Here is a 27,897-nt window from a genome sequence, read left to right on the forward strand (position 1 = left end):
CCAGGCTCCCAGCTGTCAGCACAGCACCCAATGTAGGGCTTAAACCCAGGAACCACGAGATCGTGACCTGAGCCAAAGTCATCTAGATGCCCAACCGACTGAGCCACTGAGGCTAAAAATAAATAAATAAACCATAAAAAAAAAAGAAACAAATGGTCAGAAGACATAAATAGACATTTTTCCAAAGAAGGCATACAGATAGCTAACAGACACATGAAAAGATGCTCAGTATCACTCATCACCAGGGAAATACAAATCAAAACCATGAGATACCACCTCGCACCTATCAGAATGGCTAAAATTAACAACACAGGAAACAACAGGTGTTGGTGAAGATGTAGGGAAAGGGGAACCCTCTTTCACTGTTGGTGGGAATGCAAACTGGTGCAGCCACTCTGGAAAACAGTATAAAGGTTCCTCAAAAAGTTAAAAATAAAACTACCCTGTGACCCAACAGTTGCACGAGTAGGTATTTACCCAAAGGATACAAACATAACTGATTCAAAGGGGCACATGCACCCCAATGTTTACAGCAGTGCTATCAACAATAGCCAAATTATGGAAAGAACCCAAATGCTCATCGACTGATTAATGGATAAAGGAGATGTTATACACACACACACACACACACACACACACACACACACAAATATACACAATGGAATATTACTTAGCCACAAAAAAGAATGAAATCTTGCCATTTGCAACAACATGGATGGAGCTAGAGTGTATTATGCTAAGCAAAATAAGTCAGCCAGAAAAAGACAAACATGTGATTTCATTCATATGTGGAATCTAAGAAAGAAAACAGATGAACATAGAGGATGAGGGAAAATAAAAGAGGGAAACAAACCATAAGAGACTTTTCACTATAGAGAACAAACTGTGGGTTGATGGAGGGGAGGTGGATGGGGGAGGGACTAAATGGGTGATGGGCATTAAGGAGGGCACTTGTGATGAGCACTGAGTGTTATATGTAAATGATATATCACTAAATTCTATGTCTGAAACCAATATTACGCTATATGTTAACTAACTAGAATGTAAATTAAAAATTGATACAAAAAAAGTTAGCAAGAGTTACCAAGTTATCAAAAATCACATATAAAGAAGAACTAGAAGTCATTTTATGGGCTTTAAAAAAATGGACTTTTATTGGGGACATACTACATGCCAGGCTGGTGGCAGGCATTGAGGACACCCAGAGCAGAACGTACTCCCTGTCATGCCACAGAATATTACAACACAGGGTCTCATGGGCTCCCCAAGAAGGTGAACTGAACATGTAATGAGGTAAGGGCTTCTTTGAGAAGGAGCTTGGTCCTGATGGTGCATGACTGGGTTATCTGGAATAGGCATGATGGGTGGTAGAAGCTTCTATAGAGAGGAAAAGGACTGTGCAAATCACACGCCACTTGGAGGAATGGAAAATGGCTTGGTGTAGCTGGAGCATTCAGTGTGTTTTGGTGACTGGCAAGGGATGAATTTGGGAGGGATGCAGGGGTTCAGATTTTGATTTGAAGGTTCCCATGTATTATGATAAGAGTTTCCAATTTCATTATGACATCAATGAGGAGGCAAAAAGGTTTTTAAGAAGCAGAATGCCGTGACTGGCTTTGCTTTTCAGCAAGATGATTATGTTGTGTGCCACAGGAGGCTGGGGCAGGGAGACTGGTTGGAGACTGTCTCTGTGATCCCATGGAGGAAGGCCCAGGGTGCAAACCAGGGCAGCGGCAGTGGGACTGGAGAGGGAAGGAGAGATTTCTGCACAGGAGAACTGACTGGCTTCTTGAACAAACTGATGAAGAGGGGGAGAAAAAGGAAGGAGGCTATGAAGACATCCTGTTTCTGGCTTGGGCAGCTGGCAGGATGGAGGTATCATTAACAGAAATAGGGAAAACAGAAGGGTGAGCAGATTTTGTGGGGGAAGATGGGGAGTTTGGTTTTGGATGTGTTGAGTTTGAGATGCACATGGGAGATCAAACCAGCACTGTTTAGCAGGCAGACATATGCAACAGGAGCTCACCTGGGAACTCTGGGTGAAGTGGAAATCATGGCTATGGCTGAGCTTTTTAAAGGACAACATGTTCAGTGAGGATCCAAAGAGCTATGGATGCTGGGGAACACCCACATTTAAGTAAAGGACCAACAGAGAGCAGGTCAGCAAGAAAACCAAGAACAAGTGGACCAATATGTAGGAGGAGCACCGAGAGAGTGAACACAGAGTAGGGCAAGAGATCTGTGGCCAAGGCTGACTCAGTGTCCACCAAACTCATCCCTCCTTTCCTGGAGGCACAAGAAAGCTCCATTTCCCAGCCTCCCTGGATGTAGGGAGGGCCAGTGACTGGGGAACACCTGAAGAACGTGGGAGAAGCTAATGTGCAATTAAGAGCTGGTCCATCTTCCTCAGGCTCTTTGCCTTCCCATCCATGATCCCTTTGGAGGTTCTATGTACAAGAACCCTGGAAAGTACTCAGATTTTGAGTTTTATTTGTTACCATAGCAGAGCCCAGCCTACCTTTCCTGATCCTGGCTCTGGAGTCAGATGGCTATGTTTGAATTCTGTCTTTACCTCTTGCCAGCTATGTGACCTTGAATAAACTGTTTAATTTCTCTGTGCCTCAGTTTCCTTATTGGAATAACACTATAATAGTAATAATAAGTAACAAAAAATATGTTTTAAATACAATATATTTAAATAAAATATAACAATAATATCTAACTCGTCATTGAGGATAAAATGAGGTAATAAATGTGAAGCACTTAGAACAGTGTAAATAATTTAGAAGTGTTAGAATCTAAGGGAGAGAGGTGAATGTCAAGAATGTGAAGATGATTTACCCCTGGGGTCAGCAAACTATAGCCTGCAGGTCAAATCCACTGTGCTGCTTGTTTGTGTATAGGCTCTCAGTTTTGGGTTTTACATTTTTAAATAGTTGAAATAAATCACAGGAGGAGTACATGGAATTCAAATTTCAGTATCAGTAAATAAAGCTTTACTGGAACACAGCCAAACTCATTTGTTTACGTGTTGTTATGACTGCTTTTCACAACAATGTGGACTTTGAATAATTGCAACAGAGACCATATGGCTCACAAAGCCTAAGGTATTTACTACCCTTTATAGTAAAAGTTTGGTGAATAACACGCAGCAAAGGTCAAGAAAGTTAACTAAAAAGTGTTAACTGGAATTGACAAAGATCACCAATGACCTTGACAATGGCTTTATTTGGAATGGTAAAAGTAAAAACTAGATTCTGGCTAATCAAAGTTTGTTTCCCAGCTCTGCAGCTTGCTAGCTGTGCAGTCTTGGGAAGTGTCTTAACTTCTATGAGGTTCAATGTCCTCTGTTGTAAGTTGGGGATAAAAGGAGCTACCTTCTTGAGTTATTTAAGGATTGACAACAATGCGTGTAAATCATAAAACACAGTGTCTGGCTTATAACAGATGCTCAAAAAATGCAAGCTGTTACTTTATTTAATCTGCTACCACCAAAATTTCTGTTCCTTGATAGGTAATGCCTTTTTGCTTTTAATATTCTATTTTTGTCTTCTGTGTTCTGATGTTTTACATTATATGCCAGGTTTCTGTCAGATCACACCTCTTTAATGAGGCCATCCTACTTAAAACTATAATCTGTTCCCAACCCCAGCATTCCTGACCCTCTCACTTTGTTCTACTTCTTTTCTCATAGAATTTACCACTTCCGACATCTGGAGAATTTACTAACTTATCATGTTGATGTTTAGCATCCATCTTCTGTACTAGAATATAAGCTTCTTGCCTATTTTATACAATTACATATTTCAGTTATCTAAACAATACCTGGCATATATTAGGCGCTCAATTAGTATTTGTTGAGTGACTAAATGATGAGGTGAAGAGGTGTTTTTTTTGTGTCTTTTTTTTTTTTATCTTGCTCAGAACTGGATGTGTTCCTTCAATCTTGGGATTTGTGTCATTTCTCATCTCTGTAAAATTCTCAACTATTATCTGTTTAAATAATAAAATAAAATGGTAACTAAAAGGGAGCCCCTGTTCCATCCTCTCCCATTTTTTCCTGGAACTCTTTTTTGAATATGTTGGCCCTACCATTCTATCCTCAGTGTCTCCTAAGTTCTTTCTTACATTTGACAACTATTTAGCTTTCTGTTTTATTCTAAGGCAATTTCCTCAGCTCTGTCCTTAGGTCTCTTTTCAGCTATGTTTTGTCTGCTATTCAACCTGTTAACTAGGTTTTTATTTCAATGACAATATTTTTGGTACTTAGAATTTCTATTTCTTTCCTTTTCCTTCCTGCCTCTTCCTTCCCATTCTCTCTTGTACTCGTTTCATGGTTTCTTCCTTTTATCTTCTTGAATATTTTAAGTATTCCTATATTAAAAATTCTTTCAGACTTTCCTGTTCTCTCTAGTTCTTGAGGGGTGTGAAACCTTCCATTTTTAAATCAGCTGGATATCTTGTAATGGTTCATTTCTTCATCCAGCCTGTAATTTTGGATCATGAGCTCATCTTCAATAGTGGTGTTTAGAATCTGCCTCTGATAGAGTCTTAGGGGCTGGCAACTGAAAAGGCTCCTAAAATGTACCACTGAATGGCCTGTATTTGGAGGCTGAGTTAGGAGGCAGTCTGGTACAGATGTGAGGAAATGTGCCCTAAGTTCACTTCCCCACTGTGAAACTATTTTTGTAATGGTGGGCAACTTGCTCTTTGAGTCTTAATTTTCTTTATCTATAAAATGAAGATAATAATCCCTATATCCTAGAGATGTTGTAAGTAATTAGTGACATAATAAAACTAAGGAACTCAGCACAATGTTTAATATATATTAAATGTCAATAAATGTTAAAAAATAGTATAAATACATAGTACTTATTATATCACTTTCAATATTTTCTCCTTGCTTTGTGATATAAAAGAAGAAACCCAATGCTCATGAAAATAGCTTCTGAATATGAATATGAAATGTGTAGCCAGCCATTACATTTGGACACTGGTTAGATATGCTTTATCTGTGACATATATTAGTTGAAGATGGGAGAAAAAAACCCTTGGGAACACATTCACTTGGCTTTCAGCCATCACAGAGCAACACTGATGAGCGGTAGAAGGAATTTTCAGACATTATCCTTTTTTTAAACAAAAAGCCTAATTAGAGAGTCGGAGCATTTGCCCAACTATTTTGGATTATTAAAATACAGCAGTGGGGAGAGTTCTGCTGAGAGGAAAATGACCCAGATAAATTTCTCTAGTTTTATTAAAATAGAAAATATAATTGACTTCTTGGTTGTGTTGTCCTTGGTCATTAGTCCTTTTCAAAGGTTAGAAATAGAAAAGCAGAACCCTGAACCTGTAGCTGATACTCAGTAAATACTGTTAGTTCATTACTGGAAAGGGATAGAGACACAGACAAATTCTTGGACAAGAGAACCTCATACAACCTCATTTCCATCTCATGTAACTTTAACCACAAACCTTTCCTTAATTAATTGCTGTTTTGGAACTGTCGGGAAGGGAAGGCTGAAAGGCCAAAGTTCGTGGACAAAAGCTATAGGTTAGTGTGATTTATCATGAAATATGGTATTAGTTATCTGTAAACACTTGAAAAATGATTTATAATTCTAATTTTCATAAAACATTTACAAAGGCTAAAATTTAAATTTAAAACCATTTAAAATAAAGAGATATTTTTAGATTTTAATTACCTGATCTTCATAATCAGAACCTGTATCAATGGTCTCTCCTGTGTCCAACATCATCGAAGGATCAAGGTCACTCGAACCTAGGATTTGAAAAGAGAAGTTTACCTGATGGAGGTTGTCTGTGTATGTTTGTAAAGCAAACTATCTCCCACTAGGTTTCTGTTCTTATGTGTACATTAAAGTCACAAACATTTTTAGACACTTCCCTTCTGCTGGGCACCATGTTTAGGCTCCAGATAAAAAATGTAGATCCTCTAGACACCATTTCCACTTTTGAGAATAAGACAGTCTTGTGGAGGAGACTGATTTGTCAACAGCAAGGTTCAGAAACCAAAATAAAGAGCCAATTCTGACTAGTAGTGGAGGTGATGATGGAGGTAAAAAATAATCACAAGGAATTAATCTATAAGCCTTTACTTTGAAGGAGAGTAAAGATGGTCCAGGAGGAGAAGTGGTTTATGGCTGTGTAGTAGTAAATGAGATAGAAGGAATGATGAGCAAAGTACAGAGTGGGTATAGCAAGGGAGTTCCAGTAATAAGTGGGGCTGAGTTTGCTCACTCCATGAAAACCTGACAAGTTTTTCCTCCAGCCTTTGGGGCACTTGAGTCCTTAATGATGAGAAAAATCTTGTTAACTTAATGTGTTAACAGAGAGCTTCTTGCCTGCCCCTCCCCAAGGGCATTAATCCTCAAGGCTCAGACTTAAACCGGTAATTTTCATAATGGGGCTCCTGAAGCAAAACTGATTTATCATCCTTGTTTAGTGACTGTTTTCTGCTGGGAAATACATAGCACCTAACTAGCCACAAAGACAGAATCCAGTGCTGTTCATTAAATGCTATACATCCCTATGAAGAAGTAAACCACTCCACATATCCTGGTAAACTTGCCCTTGCCAAATAATTCTTGGTCAGAAGACACAATGAGTTATTTTTAATGAAGACGGATTTTTACAAAAACATCAAGCATCTCACGTGCTTCTCAGATATGGGCCATTTGAGAGATGCTGCTTTCATACTTTTTTCCAAAGAGTGATTCAATGTATGTCCTCACACAGTCTTTTCTCATCTCTTCTCTTCCTTTTCCTTCTCATCATTACCTCTGCTATTTATCAGATTGACTAAGGACCGACCCATTATCATATTGTCTAAGTACTAAGCAAATAACACCCTTGTTTATTGCGTTTGTATCTTTACAATTTTTTTAAAGGATGACAGTTTTTCAGAATGGAGATGCTTGACCCATCAAAGAATTTTGGAAAGGTAACTAATTGTGGAGTTTCCACATTCGGTTGTATAGGTTTGTAGGGCACAACCTCTGGGTGATGCCATCACATCAAGAGGGCAGCCCTTGCCAAGTCATCGTTAATAAGATAGTTGCCCGAAAGGAGTCAGGAAGACTACATGCCACTATTAACGCTATTAACAAAATGAGACTAGAAGGGCCATATGAAAACTTAAATTTTATACATACTTTTATTTATTTATTTATTTATTTTTTTAAGGCTTATTTTTGAGAGTGAGAAAGACAGAGCGCACAAGTGGGGAAGGGGCACAGAGAGGAGGACAGAGGATCTGAAGCCGGCTCTGCGCTGACAGCAGACAGCCCGATGTGGGGCTTGAACTCACGAACTGCAAGATCATGACCTGAGCCTAAGCCAGATGCTCAACCAACTGAGCCATCCAGGTGCCCTATATATCATTTTAAAAAGTAGTGGTGTTATATGTAATTTTTCTATTTTTGTGTTTTCACCATTTTTCAAATAAGAAATGTTATAAGGTATATCTGAGGGCCAAAATATTTGACTGTTCTGAAGCCCAGTTTGAGATCAGTTTGCACTTATGTGTTGTGGGGCAGTTAAGACATCAGAAGTAAATGTGTATTTTTCCATATAAGATCGTGGAAGTTTTAGAACCCATATTTCACAGAATACTGCCATCTCATTTTAGAAAAGAAAACAATGAGCTTTGCAGAAGGCAAATAACTTGGGCTAGGTCCTACTGAAAGTGAGGGAGATCAAAGGCAGAAGTTGTAGCTCCCATTTCTTCCAATACATCCTTCCCACTCCAAATGCTAAGCAGGAGCAATCCAACTGGTTTTACAAATATGATCGTTCATTACAGTACCCTACAGGACAGGATGTGGAGGAGTTGGCTGCCTCTTTTACATCCTGAGAAAATGAGGAACAGTGATGAGGGGTGTCACCAGGTGGCTGCAGAAATGGAAGAACCAGAAGTGGAAGCAAAGAGTGTCACTCCAGCCTGTGATGATCGATGCTCGTTGCTGGGTGGTTGCTATTGACAGCATCATTAAAGGTAATGCCAATTTTATTTAGCTTTCGTTATTTCCATAATATGGATCTTACCCACCACATGGAGAAGTGGTGATAGGTACTTGGATTCAAATGATATCCTCACCTCAGCTGTATTTGGAGTGATTCATGTGGAATGAGCAATGTGATCTGAACACAAAGGCTTATTAAACATATAGACGCTTTAGTTCCTGTGTCCTATTTATTTTGTTCAATTAGAAGCCTTTCTTTCAGCTGTTTTAAAAAGGTACAAAGTGAAGGGGTCTTAGACAACCTGGTTAACAGGTATGACACATGAATATTTGTAACCAGAACAAGATTATTAGAAAACTATCTTTGGCAATGGTAGAATGAAGACATCTTTGTCCGAGGGGAAAAAAAAGAAAAAAAAAAACCTCTTTAAAAAAAACAAATTTGTGCTTACAAAGAAGAAGAGCTTGGCTTTCCTAATAAAATGCTTTTAACAGAAATTTTATTGTATCATTAAGAGATGGAATTTCTTGACATGTTGCTCTTGGCAACAGTACTAGTAAATCATAGGAAGCGATAGACAATGGATGTCATTATCCACTCAGATAATGATTGAATAGCTTTTTTTTCCCTTTCTTTCTTTCTTTTTCTTTTCCTTTTTTAGCATTGGTTGCTTGGCTTGTTCAAAATGGGACCTTTAATAATAGTCTAAGGTTTGACATACAAAAGAGAGAGGTAAATATAGACATATTACACATTTTTGCCTTCTTTCATTGGACAATTTAACACATAAAACACCTGCAATGATCTTGTTACTCAAAAAGGACAGCAAAATCAGTGCATTCTGAAAAAGTGATAGTATGGCTTTTACTCCCCCTTAGTTTGAATTTCTCAATTTCTTTCAGATTTAAAAATATTCTTTCTATAGATACAGAGCTGAAAGAGAATCCCACAGGGAACTCTCAGTGTCACCAGTTTCAGATGTAGAATGGTCCTCAGAAAGATGATTTGCAGGTTGTCTCCCTACATTTAAGACGGAAGATGATACAAACTGGCCGAAGATGAACCAGAAGGCTATCCACATTGCTTTCTGGGGCAATGTTACAGACTTCTCTGCTCCTAGAGGATCTTCAATCTGAAGTTTTAGGAAGGTCCCCCTCCCACTCTGAATCCCAAATAAAGGGGTGTCCCTGCAAGGCAGCACTTCTTGTGCAGTGAGGGGCATCTGTAGATAGAGCTCCTCTAACTCATCACCCACCCCCTCTGAGGAAAGCAGTCTTCTCCCTTGTCCTGTCTCTCCTGCAAGACCGTAAGCAGCTTTAGGTGGGGTTGTATTTCATCTCTACATTTAAGAACAGAATTTAGAAATTCTACGCATTTGATACATGCATGCTGAATGACTGAAAAATGAGTAAAAGGACATTTACATTTTGCTTTTGCAGATCTTGATCTCCATTCACTCTACACACATTCAATTCCTTCTAAATGCCTCAGGCGTCAGGCACCAAGAGCCCAGCTCTCATTCTAACAGGCGTGGAATGTGTTAGTAACAGTTTCCGTTAGCATTCCTTTGAAGAGCATTGCATTTCTTTGGAAAAATATCCTGACGGTATTTGTGACTAGACAGTGAGCTCCTCATGGGATATGGTGTTGGGACTGTTCTGGGTGAGAAGCGCAGGGGTGATTTTCCAGTTACTCCATGAACAGAGGCCGGGGAGGAAGGAAAAGAGAGAGGGCAAAGAGATTAGAAGTGGACCTAGGAAAATGGGGAAATGTGTTGAATAAGATGTGGTCTCTTCCTGTGATGCCTCAACCCCTCAGCAAAGACACTAACTCATATATAGCCTTTTCAATGTGACAGCCACACACTGTTATCCATGTAAACCATTTGCTCTTCACAAGGATCCTGAGGTAGCGCTCTTATTATCCCCTTGTTACAGATAAGGAATCTGAGGTCCACGGGGATTGGGTGATGCCTCTGAATGGCTCTGCCAGAGTACGAATGGAGGACTCTAGGGACGAGGAGAGGCTGCAGATGGGGTGCACAGGTCTGGGGAACGGCATTCTACGGCATGGAGGCAAGCAAATGCTCACTCTGCTCTGGAGTCAGAGAAAACGTGGTGTGGCTGTGAGTCCACACACTTAGATGAGTAGCCCAGCCGAGGTGATCAGCCAGTTGAAAAAGCACTTCTGTGCCGTCTCCTATGAGATGCACACTGGGTATCAAACAAACACACATACTCTCCATCCACACACAGTCTTGCACTCTAATAAAGGAAATAGAATTTTTTTGTTTTATTTTTATTTTTGAGAGAGAGAGAGAGCAGGGGAGGGGAGAGAGGGGGACAGAGGATCTGAATTAATAACACTGTATTAAGTTAATAGAGTTAATTAATTAAGTTACAGAGTTAATAACACTGTATTAAGTACTGGAAATTTGCTAAGAGAATGTATTTTGGGTGTTCCCATTACACACAGGAACACACTCTGCACTGACAGCAGAGAGCCTGATGCGAGTCTTGAACCCACGAACTGTGAGACCATGACCTGAACCAACGTCAGGCGCTTAACTGACTGAGCCACCCAGGTGCCCCAGGGGAACAGAATTGTAGCAAACAATCATATACATGATTATATAATCATAATTGTGATAAACAGCCTGCAGGAAAAGATTAGGGGATTATGCCAGGGTCTAAACGGGTCTGGGATGGGGGCTGAGAATACCTCCAGAGGAAAATCACATTTAAACTGTGATGCAAAGTAGGGTGAAGGAGGGGCTAGGGGGTGAGAGAGGAGAGGGGATGCACATGGGGGAATGGATACCAAGCAACCAGTGCAAATGGCCAGAGGCAGGAAAGTGTTTGAGACATTCTAGGGACTGGAGGAAGCTGGAGGGGTATGGGGGAGGCAGTGCTAGGGCAGGAGGAAGGCCACTACAGCAAAGCTATGGGTATATCTGTCATGCTAAGGACACTGGTGCTCAGCCTACAGGGAAGTCATTGAAGGTTTTGCTTTGTTTTGTTTGTATTGTTGTGTCAGGGAGCCAGGGTGGTCAGAGCTGCATTCTGTCAGGATCCCCATGGCAGCAACAGGATTCAGGGGTGAGGTAAGAGGCCGGCAAGGAATGACAAAGCCCTGCCAACTAGAGTGGGGATAAAGAACAGGGACTGCACTCCCAAGGTGTCCCTGAGGAATGATGATTGGCGTGGGCTGTGAGGACAGGGACAATTTTGCCTGGCTCCCTTAAAAGAGAAAAACTGCATGATCTCACTTATACGTGGAATCTAAAAAAGTCAAATACATTGAAGCAGAGAGTGGAGCAGCAGTTACCATGGCATGAAGGTGGAGGAAATGGGGAGATTTTGGCAAAATGGTACAAAATTGCTGATATGTAAGATGAATAAGCCTAGGGATGTAATGTTGATAGCATGATGACTATAGTTAATAACACTGTATTAAGTACTGGAAATTTGCTAAGAGAATGTATTTTGGGTGTTCCCATTACACACAGGAAAATGGTTAACTATGTGAAGAGAAGATACATTAATTAGCTTAACTGTAGTAGTCACTTCTCTGTGCATATCCATGCCAAATCATCATGTTGCACATCTTAAATGTATAGAATTTTTACTTAAGTGGCACGTGGGTGGTTCAGCTGGTTAAGGGGTCCAACTCTTGATCTCAGCTCAGGTCACGATCTCATGGTTTGTGACATTGAGCCCCGTGTCTGGTTCTGTGCTGTTAGCACAGACCTGGGATTCTCTCTCTCCCTGTCCCTCTGCCCCTCCCCTGCTCGCACTGTCTCTCTCTTTCAAAATAAATAAACTTAAAAAACAAGAATTTTGATTTGAAAAATTTTAAAGGAGAATGGAAAGCCATTCACATGGAGGTGATATGGGGTCTGTGGGGCAGCTGAGACTAGGCAAAGAGGGTCCAGGGAATAGGGAAGAGTACAGGGACAAAACCTGGGGGCTGAAAATTCACAGAGCAGTGGCCATGGACATGACCTGTTCAACTGGGTGAGTCAGCAACACTGACAAGCCTTGAGATTTCACCTACAGATGCAGTCTTCTATTCACTCTTGAAAGAGAGAAAGATCCAGCAACAACTGGTCCATGCCTTAACGTCAACAATAACATGGAGCTTCAGAGGGGCTGCCTCTGTAGGGGAGGCATCATGTGTTTCTAGTTTACCACGGTCCCTCCCAGGATCACTTCATCACCAAGGGCTGTTATATATAGGACAGGCTTATTTTAAAGCTGGAGCAGAACTCAGCTTTCAGAGTTTGGAGGAGTGGATGGGAGGTAGTAGGAGTTGAGACTGTGAGCAGACTCGTTCCTTGTTCATAAGTTTGGAGGTATAGAGAGGAAAGATGGAGAGATGAGGTCCCTGGTGACCTCTGCTATGGGGCAGGCACTGTGCACTTGGAGGACATGGCACCTGTCCTCAGGCAGTTTACTGACTAGCACAAAAGCCAGCACTGCTGCATCACTGGAGGACGAGGCCACCTTTCAGAAATGCCACTAGAGAGCCACAAAGTGTCAAGTGTTCTAAAGGAAAGGGCAGCTTAGAAGACGTGGAGAAAAAGGAACCCTTGCACTGTTGGTGGGAATGCAAATTGGTGCAGCCACTGTGTAAAACAATGTGGCAGTTCCTCAAAAAACTAAAAACAGAATTACCCTATGATCCAGTAATTCCGCTACTGGGTATTTACCCAAAGAATACTAACTGGAAAAGATTATGTGCACCCCCATGTTTTTACAGCATTTTTCCCCATAGTCAAATTATGGAAGCAGCCTCAGTGTCCATCGACAGATGAATGGACAAAAATGTGGTATATATACACAATGGAATATTACTCAGCCACAAAAAGAATGAAATCTTGCCATTTGCAACAACATGGATGGATCTAGAGAGTATTATGCTAAGCAAAATAAGTCAGCCAGAAAAAGACAAACATGTGATTTCATTCATATGAGGAATTTAAGAAACAAAAGAGATGAAGAAAGAAAAACAAGAGGTGAACCAAGAAACAGACTCTTAACTATAGAGAACAAACTGATGGTTACTAGAGGGGAGATGGGTGGGGGATGGGTCAAATAGGTGAAGGGGATTAAGAGTACACTTATCATGATGAGCACTGAGTAATGTATGGAATTGTTGAATCACTATGTGCACACTGAAACCAATATAACCCTGTAGGTTAACTCTACTGGAATTAAAATTTTTAAAATAAAAATAAGGGGCACCTTAAATCAGCTCCTCCACTCCACTGTCTTAACAAATGGGATACCTAGCAGTTAGATATCTGTTGTTAGAGGTCTAAATAAATGTTCTAAATACAATATTGACTTACAAAGCATGGCTGCCATAGCATTTTTCAGAGCAGTAGCACTCTGGTTTATATGATCTTATATGCTGCTCAATATTCAGTCTTTCCAACAATAGACCATCTTACTATAAGTATCACTGGAAAACCAGGCAGGTGAGTTTACATTGTTATCTGTGCTCTGTGGGTCTGCCCAGAAAGATCACTGCCTTGACTTTCTTTGAAGCTACTCTTAGGGGGCTTCAAATCAAATATGGGTAAACATTTTCCATGTTTAGTCTTTTTCTTTACAGCCCAGAAGTTTTTTTGTTCTTATGGCCTGAGAAGAAAGTTCAGGACTGAGACAAAGATTTGAGAGTCATCTGCATAGTACTGATAGTGGAGACCATGAGGGACAATGAGTTGACCAGAATCAGACAGTCAAAGAAAATGAGATAAGGGTCAAAACAGAACCTTGAGTACTGCTTACATAAGGGTGTGTGATTGCCCTGCACTATTGTCCAAGGTCGAACTTCTAGGGGTGAATGCTTAGGAAGAGAAGGCACAGAGCCAAAATAGGAGCTGTGGGTTGGGAGAGGAGCAGCTATCTGACAGAAGGGGAGGCTTTTCCCGGGGGGCACAGCAGAGACATGTCAGAGTTAAGGAGTCCTGGAGGAGTTGTAACTTTTAATTGTTGCACAAAGAGTGGGCTAGATTCGACTTTTTCAATTATAGTAACACAGGTCGTGTGTTACATTGGGACTGCTTGCTAATTTACATGTGCAATGACTGGAAGGCAAGCATTCACTATAAGGGCCAAATGGATAGTCCTTCTTTTCTATTTTGTTTTAGCCTTTATTTACAAACCAGAGAGTGTAAAGCTCTGAGAACGGTGTCATCCTTAAAACCTTGCAGCAGATTGTTGAGCTCCAACATTACTACAAAGCTCCAGACAGCTGGCAGGTGATCAGGCCATACTGTTGCCCAAAGGACATGGTGACTTACCTGCTGCAGCTTCTTTGTTTGGAAATAACTTGCTGTCCACTGCCACACTGATGTCATAGAACACCTCATCTTCGTTTCGGTCAGCATCAAACTGGGGAAAACAGGACAGACAAGTTGGGAACAAGAGAATGCATAAATTAGTTCATTCCCAAATATAATGAGCAAGCATCATATAACTGTATCTCTAATGAAGCAGGTCAACAGGAACTAAAGCCCTTGAGTCTTAAACAGACTCACGGAGGATTTTTCAGTCTAGACCACACATATCAAACAAAGAAGGAGGGAGTCAGCGTGCATTTATTTATTAAAAAATTTTTTAACGTTTATTCACTTTTGAGAGACAGAGACAGACAGAGCATGAGCAGGAGAGGGGCAGAGAGAGAGAGGGAGACACAGAATCCAAAGCAGGCTCCAGGCTCCTAGCTGACAGCACAGAGCCGATGAAGGGCCCGAACCCACAAACCGCAAGATCACCACCTGAGTTGAAGTCGGCCCCTTAACAGACTGAGCCACCCAGGTGTCCCTACAGTCATTTATGATTAAGAAAAATGTGTAGAATTTTCGTAACTTATAAAGTAAGCTTTGGAAAAAAATGATAATTGAAATTTACCTTGTGGCTTCTGGCTCTTAGGGTTTTTGTTTTTCATTTAAGAAACCCATGAGGGGTGCCTGGGTGGCTCAGTTGATTAAGCGTCCAACTTTGGCTCAGGTCATGGTTCGTGAGTTCGAGCCCAGCATCGGGCTCTGTGCTGACAGCTCAGAGCCTGGAGCCTGCTTCAGATTCTGTGTCTCCCTCTCCCTCTGCCCCTCCCCTGCTCTCTGTCTCTCTCTCTCTCTCTCAAAAATAAATAAAGATTAAAAAAAATTTTAAACTCATGAAAATACGGAGTTCTAAACAAGAGCGGAGGGGGGGATTTTCTAATGTACTGTTAAAAAAAAGAAAAAGGAAAGTGCCCCCAAACGAAACTTTAGTTACTATGCTAGATACTACAGCTACTACACAAAAGATGCAGTCTGTAGACACCGTAGACTTAGATGTAATAAAAATGACAGATTTAAACATTTTACCATTCTTTAAAATTTACAAAAAGTGTAAATATTGAAAAAATGCAGTTATATTTATAAGTTCTCTATGTCCCAGTTGTGCAATGGTTTTTAAAAATACACTTTAGTACTGAGTTATAATCAATATATAATAAACTGTACATTCAAATCGGTAAGTTTTGATATCTGTGTCTGCATACCTGTGAAACCATCACAAAAATCAAAATAGTGAATATAATTATGTCTTCCAAAAGTTTCCTTGTGCCTCTTGGGAATGAATCCTTTCCTCCTGCCCCCCTACCTGGTAATCATTGATTATATGTCTAACTATAGATTTTTTGGCATTCTCTAGAATTCTATATAAAAGGATTTATACAGAATGCAATCCTTTTCATCTAGATTCTTTCACTCAGCCCAGTTATTTTGAGATTCATCAATGTTGTATCAATAGTTCATTCCTTTTCATTGCTGAGTAGTATTCTACTGTATGGATACACTGTTCATCTCATCCTGGGTATCTTTCAGCTCATACATTGTAGCTTTCATCTCTAGATGCTTAATTTGAGTCTTTAAAAAAATCTACGTCTCTATTGACGTTTGAAGGTCTCTATTGAAGGTTTGAACATCTAAAATACAATTATAACCGTTTAAAAAACATGTTTACTTATTTATTTTAGAGAGAGCAAGAGATTGTGAGTGGGGGAGGGGCAGAGAGAGAGGGACACAGAGAATCCCAAGCAGCCTCTACCCTGTCAGCGCAGAGCCCCATGTAGGGCTCGAACTAATGAACCCTGAGATGATGACCTGAGCCAAGACCGAGAATCAGACACTTGGACTGAGCCACCCAGGTACCAAAATATAATTATAACTTTTAATGTCCTTTGCTGGTTCTAACATCTGGTGTCAGTTCTGAGTTAGTTCTGATTGATTTTTTCCCACCATTATGAGGCATTTTTCTTGTTTTTTTGCATGCTTGGTAATTTTTATTGGACGCCAGGCATCATCATTTTGACTGTGTTGGGTGCTAGATATTTTTGTATTCCTATAAATATTCTTGAGCTTTGTTCTGGAATGCAGTTTAGTTACTTGGAAACAACTTGATTCTTTCAGATCTTGGTTTTAAGATTTATTGGGCTAGCCAAATATTTGCTAGAACTGATACACAAATTCAGTAAAGTTGCAGGATACAAAATGAATGTATAGAAATCTGTCGCATTTCTATACACCAATAATCAAGCAGCAGAAATAGAAACAAACCAAGGAATAAATCCCACTTACAACTGCACCAAAAAGCATAAGATACCTAGGAATAAACCTAATCAAAGAGGTAAAAGACCTGCACTCTGGAAACTATAAAAACACTGATGAAAGAAACTGAAGATGACACAAAGAAAGGGAAAAACATTCCACACTCATGGATTAAAAGAACAAATATTATTAAAATGTCCAGATTGCCCAAAGCAATCTGAACATTTAATGTAATCCCTATCAAAATGCCACCAGCATTTTTCAGAGTTAGAATAATCCTAAACTTCACATGGAACCACAAAAGACCCTAAATAGCCAAAGCAGTCTTGAAAAAGAAAAGCAAAGCTAGAGGCATCACAGTTCCAGACTATAAGTTATATTACAACACTGATGCAGCGGTGAAGACAGTATGACACTGGCACAAAAAGAGACACATGGATCAATGGGACAGAACAGAAAACCCAGAAATGGCTTGATAGCTATATGGGCAATAAATCTTCAACAAAACAGGAAAGAATATCTAATGGAAAAAAGTCTTTTCAACAAATGGTGTTGGGAAAACTGGACAGCACATGCAAAAGAATGAAACCAGATTACTTTCTTATACCATACACAAAAATAAATTCAAAATGGATGAAAGACATAAATGTGAGACAGTAAACTATCAAAATCTGAGAGCAGAAAACAGGGAGTAACCTCTTTGACACTGGCCGTAGCAATTCCTTACAAAGTATGCCTTCTGAGACAAGGGAAACAAAAGCAAAAATAAACTTTAGGACTTCATCAAAATAAAAAGCTTCTGCATAGCAAAGGAAACAATCAATAAAACTAAGAGGCAACCTACTGAATGGGAGACAATATTTGCAAATGACATACCTGATAAAGGGTTAGTATCCAAAATCTATAAAAAAAACTTACCAAACTCAACACCCAAAAAGCAAATAATCCAGTGATGAAATGGGCAGAAGACATGAATAGACATTTTTCCAAAGAAGACATCCAGATAGCCAACCGACACATGAAAAGATGCTCAACATCACTCATCATCAGGGAAATACAAATCAAAACCATGATGAGATACCACCTCACACCTGTCAGAATGGCTACAATTAACAACACAGAAAACAGCAGGTGTTGGCAAGGATGTGGAGAAAGGGGAACCCTCTTACACTGTTGGTGGGAATACAAACTGGTGCAGCCACTCTAAAACACAGTTTGGAAGTTCCTCAAAAAGTTAAAAATAGAACTACCCTGTGACCCAGCAATTGCACTATTAGATATTTATCCAAAGGATACAAATATACTGATTCAAAGGGACAAATGCATCCTGATGTTTATAGCAGCATTATCAACAATAGCCAAATCGTGGAAAGGGCCCAAATGTCCACTGACTGATGAATAAAGAAATTATATATATTATATAATATATATAATATATAATATATAATATATAATATATAATATATAATATATAATATATATAATATATAATATATATAATATATAATATATAATGTATAATATATAATATATATAATATATAATATATATATATAACTCAGCCATCAAAAAGAATGAAATTTTGCCATTTGCAATGATGTAGATAGAGCTAGAGAATCTTAAACTAAGTGAAGTAAGTCGGTCAGAGAAAGACAAATACTTACTATTTCACTCATACATGGAATTTAAGAAACAAAACAAATGAACACAGGGGGGAAAAAAGAGAGGCAAACCAAGAAACAGGCTCTTAACTATAGAGAATAAACTGATGGTTACCAGAGGGGAGGTGGGTGGGGGATGGGTTAAATAGGTGATGGGTATTAAGGAGGGCACTTGTGATGAACATCTGGTGATGAATGTAAGTGATGAATCACTAAATTCTACACCTGAAACTAGTGTTGCACTATATTTTAACTGGCTGGGATTTAAATAAAAACTTGAAAAAAAGAAAGACTTGTTGGGTTGGACCAGAGCAGTGTTTAGTGTACAATTATTCCCCACAGTGGAGGCAAGACTCTTCAAAGTACTCTACCCATTGCCTTGTGAATTAAGAGGTTTTCCAGAATGGCTGGTAGAAAAAGGCACTATTCCAAGCCTGCTGTAGCACCAGCTAATCCTTTTGGGTGGTTTTGTCTCTCAGCTTCAGGTAGTTTCCTCAAATGCATACACTGCACAGTACTCTGCTGAATACTGGAGGGGAACCCTTGGCAGATCTCTAGAGTTCTCTTTCGGTGTAGCTCATATGTCTGGTACTCTGTCCTCTGACCTTGGTCTCTTAGACTCTCAACTCTGTTCAACCCATTTGGTCCACCATTCTCCACAAGGCTTCCTTCTTCCTGCTCAGTAGCCCGGAAACTTCCAACAGTAAGAGCAATCCTAGGGCTTTCCGTATTTGTTTCCTTTCTCTCAAAGAATCACCTTATGGCTTGTTGTAAGGTATCTTGAGAATTGTTTTTTAAGATTTTTAAACTTTTCTTTGTTCATTTGTTTCAAGTGGGAGGGAAAATCCAGTCTCTTTTATTTTATCTGGGCCAGAGGTCTCAGCTCTTTAGCTTTTTAATCTTAATTAGTATCTTGAAATGTTTAAGAAGAAACTAAGTGATTTATTCCTTTATATTCTCCTACTGAAGTGTTTCATCATTTTTAGCAAGGGAAATTTTAAAAGCCTGAATTAGAAAGTTATTTTTCTTACTTCTTCTTACAGTTAAAGCACCTCTGAATGGTGCTTCAAAGTGCTTTCTGTATGTCACATCAGCCCATGGGAAAGGTGAGGCAGATAGTTTTCTTTCTATTTTACAGGTGAGGAAATATCTACTCAGAGATATTATGACTTTCTCAAGTCAAACAGCCAATAAGCTGAGCTAGGATTTACACTTCGGATGACTGACACTTTCCACCCTACAGATACCATTGTGGTAAGACAAATGCACCCCTGCTCGAATGAGTGTTACCACAGCCATTTTATCTAAAAGCAAGATAAGAAAAGCAGCTGGTGGTTAGGGCAGATATGAGGAGACCATGAAGGCACATTTAGTGCCATCTTGATGCACTGCTCCTCATACCCATATATATTATGGTTTTCTATTTTCAAAATATTTGTTAGCTATCATCAGTAAGGAGGAACATGTACTAAAGAAGGATTTTATTTTTTCTTAGGCTTTTGAGAAATGGATGGCAGTGTTGTGATTTTATAAATAAAAGAGCATAAATTTGTGTTTTAGCATGGGATTCCTAGAAAACAGAGCCTAAAGCAAAACATAGGTTAACACTTTACCAGAGGTTTTGTGCTGTGTGTGTGTGTGTAACCTCAGGACAGTAAGTGTGAGGAAAAAAGAAAAACAAGGCAAACAGGAAAGGAAAACAAATGTAAGGTACTACATTCCTGGACTGGCCCCAGCTTCACAAGAAAACAGAGCTGCTAGGTTGGTCTCTAGAAAGAATAAATGGACCATCTACATTTCAGAACAAGTCTGACGGGGGGGGTGGGGGGGGGTGGGGGGGGTGTGGTGACTTGTCCTTTCAATTTCCGCAGTGCTGGCCAGGGCTCTCCATTCAATAAGCAACCAAGGCCTGGTGCACAAGTGAGTCTGGGAGGCTTAAAATTGGGCTCAGACAGCTTAAAACTCTGCTAGAGCTGGATTTGAAGTTTTGCTTTCCCCTGTAGCAGCCGTCTGACTTTGAGCAACTTATTTCCCCCCTGTTCTTAGCACCTACACAACAGGATTGCTGTGAGGACTAAGGAGATGGTATATATTTAACACATCAGTACACAGCCTGCAGTTCATTTTTGTCTCTCTCTCTGACTTCCTAGGTCTGAGGGAGTGTATCTTACAGTCATTTGATCACTTCTATATTTTGGACACACATACACACTTTTTTTTTAACTTGGGGATTGTGGAATAATGACTACAAGAGACTTTGAGACTTTCCAGGAGATATCCATTCTCTGACTGATTCGAACAAAGCTATGTTTAGTTCTAGCACAGGCTAATGTACCTGATTGTCTCAACCCAGAGGCAGACTGCAAAAGGTAAAACACTATCCATAAAAACCTTCAACAAATATTTGCTGAGTAACTACTACGTGCTGGGTAGACTCCAACTAACCACTGCTAAATGTTTGGATGATGAACATGGAACCATGAAGAAGGACGAGGACACCCACATAACCAACTCAACTCTGGATTTTGCAGATGCTGCTGAAGCTCATTTACTTCTGCATCAGGACCACAGAATTGAACTTAGGCTGCTTTATTTTCTGGGACATCCCACTCGTACAACTCCAGGGCTAGCATGGGACTCTTCCCTCCATTCTTTTAGCGGATATTGTGGCATATAGACCTTGGAGAGCATTGTAATGGGGTACTATCAGAACAATTGACACTTAATTGGCTAAGGCTCTTGCAAAGTGGTAATGCTCAGTGTTTAGAGAGGTTGTATGTATGGTTAGAGGCAAACTGGCTTTGAAATCATCATTTTACTTACTGCACATTTATTTGTTTTTGCACAAACTATATACATTAATGGATTTCAACCAGGAGAGATTTTGTCCACCCATCTCTCCCCCACTCCCAACAAATGTTGGGAGATGTTTTTGGTGGTCACAACTGGCAGGGGGACACGACTGTCCAGCGATGCTGCAAAATATCCTATGATGCATAGGACAGCCCCTTCATGACAAAGATTATCCAGTCTGAATGTCAATAGTGCCAAAGCTGAGAAACCCTAATCTTATCAGGTTTTGAGTTTCTAAATAGTGTTTTGAAACTCAGGTAGTGATGATTTTGCTTTCTTTCTTTTTTCTTTTTAAGGAAAAAGGTTTTGAGCTGCAAGAACCTAGGATGTTTACTTTAAAATGCAAAGCAGAGCAGAAGTGACAATGCTGCAGGGGTAGCCTAGGTGGAGGGTGATGGAATGAAAGTTTATCTACATCTCACAGGTGAGAACCGAGCTTCATGGGGCAGATGGAATCGTGTGCCACTAGAGCAGATGCTGTCTGACGTTGCTCCCAGCTCTGAAATTCTGTGATTGGATGGGCAACTTTATCTTTCTTGGTGACTGTCGTTTGTCTAGCAATCTTAACAAAACTCTCTTATTCTGAGGGAATGGACTCGCAGAGGACATGGGCTTGCGTAATCTGTTTAAGGTCATTTAATTTAAGAGGGCTGGGGAGGTCAACTGGAAGTTTCAAAATAAGATGCTTACCAAATTCCCCAGTTGACTCACAAACACATGTTTTAACTTGAATAATAAATGTGGGAACAGCTTTCAAAATCATACAAAACATACCTGCATAAGGGAAAGAAATTACAGGAGGGGGAGTAGAAGCACTGCCATGTGAGGAGAAAGGGGCAGTGACGGTTTGCATTTTTAAGGGCAAAAATGAGTTTATGGTTTTGTTTTCTCTTGGCGCTGATTTGCAGGCTGCAACAGGCTGTCCAAATCTTCTCCATGGAGACAGGGCTTTCTGCATTCTTCGCTCTGCTAGGTAGGAATGTTAGGTTTACAAAATATCTCTAAATGGACTTGAAGGGAGAATACTAGTTCAATTTCTCTTTCCAGATTCCACCTTTCCTTAAGTCTAGGTCTGCCTCTCACTTTTTCTCTGCTTAAATTTGAGGAGGAAACAAACTGGTTCTGTTATTAGTATTGTCTTAGTTTTATACATCCCTTAAGTATCATTCTCCGAGCATCAAACTGATTGCCTGAATTATTTACTTCTCCCTTGTTTCATGCAAAGGATTTCAATTAAGCATGCTCTCCACCAATGGCTTTCATCGTTTGCTGCTGGAGATCCCCCAACATGCAGATAATTGGACTTCAAATTTTCTCTTCTATATGTTTGGAGACTTCCCCCTAAATGACCGATTGGTTGGCATCCTCTTCACAGTGATTTTTGTTTTTCTCCAACAAAAATTGGATATTGCATTAAAATAGTAATAATGTAAAGATCTGTGGTAACTGGAGTGAAATGTGTAGTTATCTGCGATGGAGTAATGGCAGTTGGTAATCATCTGCAGAATTGTGTTTCTGAAGCTTCATAATTAATTACAAAATCTGAAAGGAAAGCACCAACATGGATTTGGTGGGGGGTGGGCAGGGATAATATTCTGAGTAAGCTGAATCAATCCCGTTTTGATGAGCGGGATTCTTGAACCAGGGTGTGTAGAACCTATTTCTTAACAGAATGAAATAAGGGGAAAACGTGAGAAGATATACCTAAAAACAGACATGATTGGTATGCAAAGAGATGAGTACAGAACACTGGAAAGCCGTGGATATCTGAGTAAGGCTCTTCTCAGCTTTTTGTATGGAATCTGTATTTCACTGGATATTCAGATTATAGACAGCATCTGGAAAATTTGGTCGGGAGTAAGTCAACACAATAAAGTGGCTCCAGAAAAAATTACTGCAATATTTATGAAGTGTTTTAAGAAAAAGTTTTTTCCTGAACTCAAAACCTTAATGTAATAATGACTGACTTATCTTGTTCTAGAGACTTAGAAAAGGAGACTGCGAATTTTGATTATTGTTATTACATTAGCTCAGAGGTCATTTTTCAGAACCTGCATCCACATCAACAGCCAATGAACAAAGTACCAAGTACAGTTACCATTTTTTTAGCATCTACTATGTGCCATTCACCGTTAGGGCTTTCTTTATATGATTGTATCATTAAGTCCCTACAATATTATTATAAAAAGGGTATCGTTATCACCAGATTCAAAACCTGGGTCTTGGAAAGAGTAAATAACTTGTCCAAGGTCACGCAGGTGGTAGAGCCAGGATCTGAATCCACATCTGGTCTATCAAACTGTGAGCGCCATCACCTGCCAAGGCTGTGAGGATCAGCTCTTAGCTCCACGGACAGACTTCATCTTAGCTGGGCACTTGTAAAACAAATCAAGGCTTTCAGAAGGACTCTTGGGGCAGGCCTCTAAGAATCTGTAGAAGCCAATCCATGCTAGGTCCAGATGCAATACACTCAAACATTCTTGGTCTTATTCCCTAGTCCCTATTTTCAGGCCACAGTTGGTAGTCTTACTTCTCTGAGCGATGGGTGTATACTACTAGGTGGCTGTAGCTGTTGGCAGAAGGGCCTCCCTCTCTGCAGGCTGGCCAGGAGCCCTGGAAGGAGTAAGGACAGGCAAAGTTGACTATAAGAGACAGAAGACTGCCTAGCTCCTCACAGAGCTCTCCTGGGTTAGCTTCAAGTTACCAATTTCAGAGGGAAACTGGCTACTGCTTCATAGTCCTCTTTGTCTACTGTTGACTTCAGTTATACCCTCCATAGCAGCTTTCTTTTTTTTTTTTATAAATTTCTTTTTACATGTATTTATTTTTGAGAGACAGAGAGAGACAGAGCACAAGTGGGGAGGGGCAGAGAGAGAAGGAGACACAGAATCCAGAGCAGGCTCCAGGCTCTGAGCTGTCAGTATAAACCCTGACGTGGGCTTGAACTCAGGAACCGTGAGATCATGACCTGAGCCAAAGTCGGACGCTTAACTGCCAGAGCCACGCAGGCACCCCTCCATAGTAGCGTTCAAAAATGTCTTTCTGCAAACTACCTTGCCTCTCAGTATGAGGAGAGGACTTATATCATCTATCATCCGTGTCCCTTTTCATCCCAACTCAATCCTTTCTCAGCAACCAAAGAAAGAGTATGCCTACCCTCTTTCTGAGAGCCTCTTTGGGGTTGGAGAGAGGAGTTCTACTATGGGTCCATGTCTGGCCTGCTGCTGTCTGGAGAGGCTGCTCTACTTCTGCTCCACAGCTCCACGGACTGGTACCCAGGGCCTGGCCTGGCTCAGTCCCTCCTCCCTACACCCCAGCCCGGGCTGCAGCTCTGCCTCTGACTGACAGGCAGCTTTCCAGAAGCCTTGCTTTGGACATCTCATAGGGGATGGTGGACAAGGCCATGCCACCCATGAGAGGGGAAAGTCTAGGTCTTCAGTCATAAAGGAGGTTGATGATGAGAGAGGAGGCCCAAGAATAAAAAATCTAAGTTGGTGGTGGGAACTGGGTCTGGAACAATTTTTGAAGTGAAAGGTTTGTGGCTATAGTAGCTGATTATTAAATTTTGTAGGCTCAGGTAGAACTCAGAGCAGACTGACCAATGTTCAGATCATGAATGGATAGCAAATGGCCAAGATCCTGCTCATTAATCTCTGTGGGCACTATGATGCGATGCTTTTGAAACTGCTGAAAAAAAAAGTTAAGTTGCTACATGTGGCATCTAAAAAAAAAGCCAAACTCAGAGAAACAGAGGGTAGAATGATGGTTGCCAGGAGCTGAGGCACAAGGGAAATGGGGAGATGTGGGTCGAAGGGTACAAACTTCCAGTTAGAAGATGAATACATTATGGGGACCTAATATTCAGCATAATGACACAGTTAACAATATTATATATTTGAAAGTTACTAAGAGAGTAGATCTTAAACTTTCTCACTACACACACACAAAAACACACTGTAATTATGTGAAGTGACGGATGTGTTAGCTAACCTTATTGTGGGAATCATTTCACAACATATACGCGTATCAAACCATCACACTGTATACTGGAAACTTGCACAATGTTATAGGTGTTATAGCTCAAGCTAGAAAAAAAAGTAAAATAAAATGAACTTGCTGCAGAAAGCACATAAAAGATATACTCAATGAATGGAGGTAGCTGACATAAACCCCTATTTAGTACATGTGAAAGGGATTTAATATTTTATTAAGGTGCACCTTGGTGGCTCAGTCATTTAAGCATCTAACTTCAGCTCAGGTCATGATTTCATGGTTTGTGAGTTTGAGGTCCATGATGGGCTCTGTGCTGACAGCTCAGAGCCTGGAGCCTATTTCGGATTCTGTGTCTCCCTCTCTCTCTGCCCCTCCCCTGCTCACACTCTGTCTCTCTCTCAAAAATAAAGAAACATTACAAAAATTTTAAAAATAAATTTAAAAAATGATACTACTAAATGATACATTAACTAAGAGACAGTTCTGTAGCCCAGCAAATAGATTGATATAATGGATTTTGTCAAATAAGCCAAATTTTAGAATATGTCTTAGAATTAATATGGATTCTATCCAATCTCTTATACTGCATACATGATGTAATTCAATTCAATAAAGATTTATTGAGTACCTGCTTTGTGCCAGGTATGTGCTGGGCACTGAAGATGCATGGAGGAAAGAATAGATCATGTTAGCTTTTCTGTAATTATTAAGGCACCAATAAAGACTAAAATACTTTGAAAGAACTCAATAAAAAAGATTAAAAGAAGAAAATGGAGAACAAGATATACCCATTATAGACGAGAATCACATTGTGCAGTTCCTATTTTTTCTCCATTGCACCTCACAAGGCTCTGAGCCCCACATATAGACAACAAATACTTGCCAAACTGAATTAACCAGAAAACTCGATTAATTAAAATACTCTTTTCCCTTCCTATTTTCCCCTTCTTTCTCTCTCTCCCAGCATTCCAGCAATTTGAGGTTTTATACAACTACAAGGTGGTGGGATAAAGATTTAAACCTCTGCCAAGAAAGCTTCCAAACTAAAGAAGCTAGTTAAGAGTCTCAGAAGTCAAATTTCAGCCTCATGTGACATTTGGTACCTTTTCTAATTACAGGCTCCATTCTCTCCAGTGCTCAAGTGTCTCCTGCTGCAGAGCCCTAAGTGGCACCCTGGAAGCCTGAAAAAACCGCTGTGCTGCCTAAGCACCAGATGTGTGACTAGAGGCTAATTTAGGCCCTGGGAAGATCAGGCTCTTTCTATTTCCTTTTATTTATTTATTTTTCTTTCTTTTCTTTCCTTTCTCTGTGGTTGAGATGTTTCCTTCTTCTGCTTTTATTACAGTAAAACCCTGGATTGTGAGTTAACTTGTTCTGCGAGTGTTCCACAAGACGAGCAAACATTTCTAATAAACTTTAACTTGATAAATGAACCATGTCTTGCAATATGAATAGTATGTGATGCCAAGTGTCACATCATCACAACTGAGCCAGTGGTTCTTCTCTCTTTTTCAATCTCTCTTTCTCTGTGGGATACTCCCTCTCAGACCATGGTGTAAAAATCAATCAGTGATTTTTCAGAACATTTGAAGGTGCCCACAACTGGCACTAGTGTATTTGTGTCACCTCAAAGCATGTACGGACAGTCCTTTGCTTTTCCATACAAGAGTAAGCTTAGAAATGCTATGCTTCATTCTAGATCAGATTGCCTGCAGATATAGACCCTTTCCTCTGCTGCCTTGTTGCCAATTACATTAAATACAGAATATTATAAGATTTAATTAATACTGTACTGTAGTCAACATCCATGAGTGATAGTGAAAGTCACCCTACACAATAATCCTCCTCTCTCTTGTCTCTCTTAGACCAACCACAAAGGTTTTCAAAGTAAGTGCAGGTTAATTTGTTTATTTTTCTTTATATTTTGTATATTCTTTTATATTACAGTACTGTAACCTTTTTATATGTATATTTTTGGGTTGTGGAATGAATCATCTGAATTTCCATTATTTTTTATGGGGGAATTTGCTTTGATATACAAGTGTTTTGGATTATAAGCATATTTCCAGAACAAATTATGCTTGCAAACCAATGTTTTACTGTATTTTCAAAATTTAAGTATTTGCACATACAGTACAATACTGGTTTCAGGAGTAGAATTCAGTGATTCATCATTTACATACAACACCCAGTGCTCATCACAAGTGCCCTCCTTAATACCATCACCCATATAGCCCATCTCCAACCCACCTCCTTCTGTCAACCCATAGTTTGTTCTCTATTATTAAGAGCCTCTTGCATTTTGTTTCCCTTTCTTTTCCCCCACCCTTCCTATATGTTCATCTGTTTTGTTTCTTAATTTCCACATATGAGTGAAATCATATGGTATTTGTCTTTCTCTGACTTATTTCACTCAGCATAGTACATTCTGGCTCCATTAATGTTGCAAATGGCAAGACTGCATTCTTTTTGATGGCCAAGTAATATTTCATTTGTGTGTGTGTGTGTGTGTGTGTGTGTGTGTGTATACATAGAGTGTATATATATATATATATATATATATATGTATGATATACAATATAATATACATAATACATATATCACAGCTTCTTTATTGATTCATAATTTGATGGACATTTGGGTTCTCTCCATCATTTGGCTATTGTTGATAATGTTGCTATAAGCATTGGGGTGCATGTACCCCTTTGAATCTGCATTTTTGTATACTTTGGGTAAGTATCTATTATTTACAAATTGCTGGATCATATAGGGTAGTTCTATTTTTAGTTTTTTGAGGAACAT

General features: G+C 39.8%; 1 protein-coding gene across 2 annotated transcripts in view; it reads right to left on the reverse strand.

Annotated features, from left to right (window-relative positions):
- AK5 (adenylate kinase 5) overlaps nt 1–27,897 on the reverse strand; it is a 259,760-nt gene that overhangs the window by 113,791 nt on the left and 118,072 nt on the right. For both annotated transcript variants that reach the window (XM_078451771.1, XM_078451770.1), the window contains exons 7-8: nt 14,297–14,387; nt 5,706–5,782 (exon numbers count right to left, since the gene is read on the reverse strand). In XM_078451771.1, coding sequence (XP_078307897.1) covers nt 5,706–5,782; nt 14,297–14,387 — 168 coding nt within the window. The remainder of the gene's footprint in view (nt 1–5,705; nt 5,783–14,296; nt 14,388–27,897) is intronic.

Source organism: Panthera onca, chromosome C1, assembly GCF_046562875.1.
Source record: "Panthera onca isolate mPanOnc1 chromosome C1, mPanOnc1 haplotype 2, whole genome shotgun sequence".
Lineage (NCBI taxonomy): Eukaryota > Metazoa > Chordata > Mammalia > Carnivora > Felidae > Panthera > Panthera onca.